Below are 4,318 nucleotides of genomic sequence, written 5' to 3'. Positions count from 1 at the left end.
ACTGAATATATCTATGTATGTTAATCTTAACATGAAAGTATTGTAAGGAGGGTTGATTCAATTTGAATGTTGAGTTCAGCTCCAGTTCACCTTCCTTGTATTGCATCATCTGGTATATGACGCTATCTCAGACTTAACTCCTGGAATCTGAAGTCATGTTCATCTGAAGAGATCCAAAAATAGTCGGCGACAAAGAAGCTCAAAACGAACATCATTTACATATTTTTGACATCAGAGACACCTGTAAATTGGTGAAGTGGCAGTCTCATTGTCTCATTACGTGCACAACTGAGTGCACTATGTTTCTGACATGATCTCTAACCACGGTGGAGCAACCGAGTTTTCAACACATACATAGCTGTGGTAGGAAGGGTTGATTCAATTTGAAGATTCCAGCTAGGACATAAGTCTGAGACAGTGTCAGATACCAGATGCTGCAATAAAAGGAAGGTGAACTGGAGCTAAACCCAATATTCAAATTGAATCAATCCTTCCTATTTATAGGCGTCTCTGATGTCAAAATGATATATAGGTTCGTTTTGAGTTTCTTTGTTGCCAACTATCTTTGGATCTCTTCGGATGAACATGACTCGAGATTCTAGAAGTCTAGTCTGAGATAGCGCCAGATACCAGACATTGCAATAAAACGAAGGTGAACTGGAGCTGAACTCAACATTCAAATGGAAGTATTGAATACGAAACATATGGCACCAATAATCGCACTTAAAATGTAATTAGTGTTGTTACCAAAGAGTTCTGGAAAGAGAATCAGCTCTGTGAAAGGATCAAAAGATCACAATCTACCGTCTTAACTTTTTTTCTCTCTTAGGAGTGACAGGATATTCTAAATATGTAAGGCTGGAGGTTAGGAACCACGTCCTGTGAAGATTCTTGAGGAGGGATTTTGGACATTCATCTCCATTTCCTTGAAAGAAGGGGAATATTCCAGCTTTGTAATAACCTCTCCAGTCCAAGCAGGCAGGGATGGCACGCTCTTATGTCTAGGCTAGCCACAGCCTTTAACGCATAGAGAGCTCCATCAACTTCAACACTCATTTCCCGCAGACTAGAGCTATCGAATTACCCTTGCATCCCAATCTCTCACAATTTGCTGTCAGTGATGAGCCATTCCTGGACATCCATAGGATTATCCAGATTTAAATGACATATTGCAGCTGCTACGTATTTTTCATGTACCCAGGGTAGGTTTAACTGGAAGGTATAAACCAGCCAGAGAAGTGAATCCTCCTAGAGAATTTTTTAATCTTAGTTCTTAGCTTATGATTCCGGTGTCATAACAATCACTTCTTAAGCTTTCAGTTCACATTATATCAAAACCTACACACATACACAATTAGGTACCTAGATTTTTGAAAATTTGACCCTCCCTGTGGAGATATACTCATCACCTACAAACCCATTTTGCAAACTTTGTCTATATAAACTAAATCTAGTTTCATAATATGCAATCATATGTTAAAATCTATTCAATAAGCACAGAACCTGTGTACTTCTCCAAGTCAAAGACAAATAATAATCAAAAGTTGAGCTTAACAAAGACTGGATTCTGTGTACTTGATTCAAAGGTGATCGTGTGACCTGCCCCAAATATGTGTTCCTTAGGTTTTTTCATGAACGCTTGCTTTGTATTAATTTGAAACAAAGAAAACTACACTATATTTAGTGTGAATGTGTAACATATGTTTACCTTGCTGAGCATGTAGATGGCAGTGGTCTGAGAGCTGCTGTCAGGATGCAAGACTGCCAGGATGGAGAAGTTTTGGGTGTTCAGAAGAGAGTCGCCAAGACCCAGGAGAAAACTACAAAGCACAGCTAGACATTTGCTGCATCAAACATGGAACACAGTGAATCGCATTTTATAGCTTAGGTTTCAACAAGACTTTTACTATTCTTTTGTTACTATTATTTTCTTTTTTTATATTTGTTCATTAGGTCAAGAAGGTGAGAAATTGCACTTAGTCATGAAAGGACCTTTGCGCTGCTTCTGGAGTGACAGGATATTCTGGATGGCTAAGATTGGTGGCAAGGGCCGCCTCCTGTCAAAATCCGTAGGGCAGGATTTTGGGCATTTTAATATCAGTCATGTTTCTCCTTGAAATAAGGGTAGACCAGCTCTGTACCAGCCTCTCCAGTCAAAGCAGGCAGGGGTTGGCAAACCCTTATGTTGAGAAACAATGACCTGGTTTCAATGAATCAAAGACGAAACAAATTTCATTTGGGAACAAGAAGGATGACATTTCAGATCTACCAAATCTTCAATCTGTCAGCTCAACTAATTATCTTGGAATCATTGTTGATGACAAACTCTCATGGCTAAATCATATTAATAACTTATGCCTTAAACTTAGCTCAGCAATCTATGCCATAAAAAGAACGAAAGCTATAAGCACGACAAAAGCCACAATAACAGCCTATCATGCTCTGTTTGAAAGCCATATGAGATATGGCTTAGCGGTTTGGGGTGGTTCAACTGAAAGAAATCTCCAACGAATCCTCATTCTTCAAAAAAAGGCTCTAAGAATCATGGCCGGCTTGGGATGTAGAGAGAGCTGTAGAGGGGTATTCAAAGAGTGGAGGTTATCAACAGTAGTCAGCCTTTATATTGTAGAATGTATTGCGATAGCTACAACTCATAATGTCCAACAGCACCAAGACAATCACTCTTACAATACTAGGTATGCCAATAACTTTACTTTGCCAATCCACAAGTTAACTCTCTCTGAAACAAAACCAACCTATGCTGGGGCAAAATTCTTCAATAATCTCCCTGATGAGCTGAAGAAAATGGAAGGAAGGAAGTTGAAGAAAAGCCTGCACTCCTGGTTCCAAGAGAGACCCTTTTACTCAGTAAAAGAATTCTTGAATTGGAGAGCCGACTCGCAGAGAATGTGAAGACCTAGGCAGCTAATGACAACAAACCTGAGAAAATTTTTTAAGATAATACGTATTTGACGCCATTTTCCTTCTTGATGAATGTGAAAATAAAGAATTGTCTTGTCTTGACTAGCAAGAACCTCTGACACTTAGGGAATAAATCTCACTATCTCCTGCATTAGGTACAGTAGACAAATTACCCTGATAATTGATAGGTCTTGCTAATTAAATTTGATAATTGAATCTGAACATTAATAAGGTTGCCCAGATTTAAGTGACGCATCGGTTTTTGCTATGCCTAGTGGTAGATTCAACTGGAAGTTATAAACTAGCCAGAAGTGATCCCTGCTAGGTTTGCCATTTAAAATATGAGGAATACAATGCATACACAAAATTTATATATAACATTACATTTTCATACAGACCGATATTATTAACAGTTCACATCCATAACATTTTGAAGAAAAAATTGTCATTATACCTTTTATCAAACTATCAGAAGTTATAATCTTATACATAGTCGTACATAACAGATACTGAAAATTCCATTTTACTGAACAGATTATCTACTGTAAACGGGTTCTAAATACAGTATAGTGAGTGACGCATATATAACCAATAAATTAATTCAACCTATTGTTACATCATGTATGATTGGTATTTATAATTATAAACTGTACAATTATTATACTACTAGCGTTACAAATAAATTCAATATTTTTTAATATTTTATTAGATATTATAATTTGTAAAGCAACATTAACAAACTGTCAGGCTTGTCAAAATTTGCTAAACAACATTCTGTAGTTTTATATAGAATAAGAAATTAAAAAGATACAAAAATTTTAGTTTAAACTGGAATTTATTACAAAGCTGTAAAAAAATTATCTTAAGAAACGTATAGGGTAACTATAAACTCCCCTTGGTTTTGAAAATTCACATTGATCCTATGTATTACATAGAATTTCCAGGTTTATCTCCATCATTCAAGAAGAGGTGTTAAAGTTTTATGCTATTAGGTGAGTAGAACTTATGAGCAAATGAATTCCAGAGTAAGCTAAACTAATTTTGTTATATTATATACTGCAGCATAGACTGCTTGGATGCAGGAGTGAAAACTTGGTTGATCATAACTTGGTTTCTTAAGAGAGTATTCATCTTAGAGTGGTCTCATCTTAAGGTCATCAATTAAAATGATTCTGATAAAGGAAATGTAATTCTAATAATATGATGATTTTCCACTATGATAGCGTAAGTGTAATGTTCATCATTCCTTTTTGTGGATAGAATTACTTATGTTAAAGAACTTATCGTATGACGAACCAAATGCCCATGCATATCGTCTCTGGAATTTTTCTTCAAAAGCATGTTTGACCTATGCTATGAGCAAAGCATGGAATTGACATCCATCCAAAAGAATTAT

At 36.3% G+C, this 4,318-nt stretch overlaps 1 protein-coding gene across 1 annotated transcript in view; it reads right to left on the bottom strand.

Moving 5' to 3' along the window:
* LOC124364205 (UNC93-like protein MFSD11) overlaps positions 1-4,318 on the bottom strand; it is a 32,118-nt gene that overhangs the window by 391 nt on the left and 27,409 nt on the right. The window contains exon 7 of the mRNA XM_046819516.1: positions 1,709-1,844. Within this exon, the coding sequence (XP_046675472.1) occupies positions 1,709-1,844 (136 nt within the window). The remainder of the gene's footprint in view (positions 1-1,708; positions 1,845-4,318) is intronic.

The sequence above is a fragment of the Homalodisca vitripennis genome, chromosome 6 (genome assembly GCF_021130785.1).
Source record: "Homalodisca vitripennis isolate AUS2020 chromosome 6, UT_GWSS_2.1, whole genome shotgun sequence".
NCBI lineage: Eukaryota > Metazoa > Arthropoda > Insecta > Hemiptera > Cicadellidae > Homalodisca > Homalodisca vitripennis.
The sequence above is the reverse complement of the archived record's forward strand: the minus strand, read 5'-3'. Positions and strand labels throughout refer to the sequence as shown.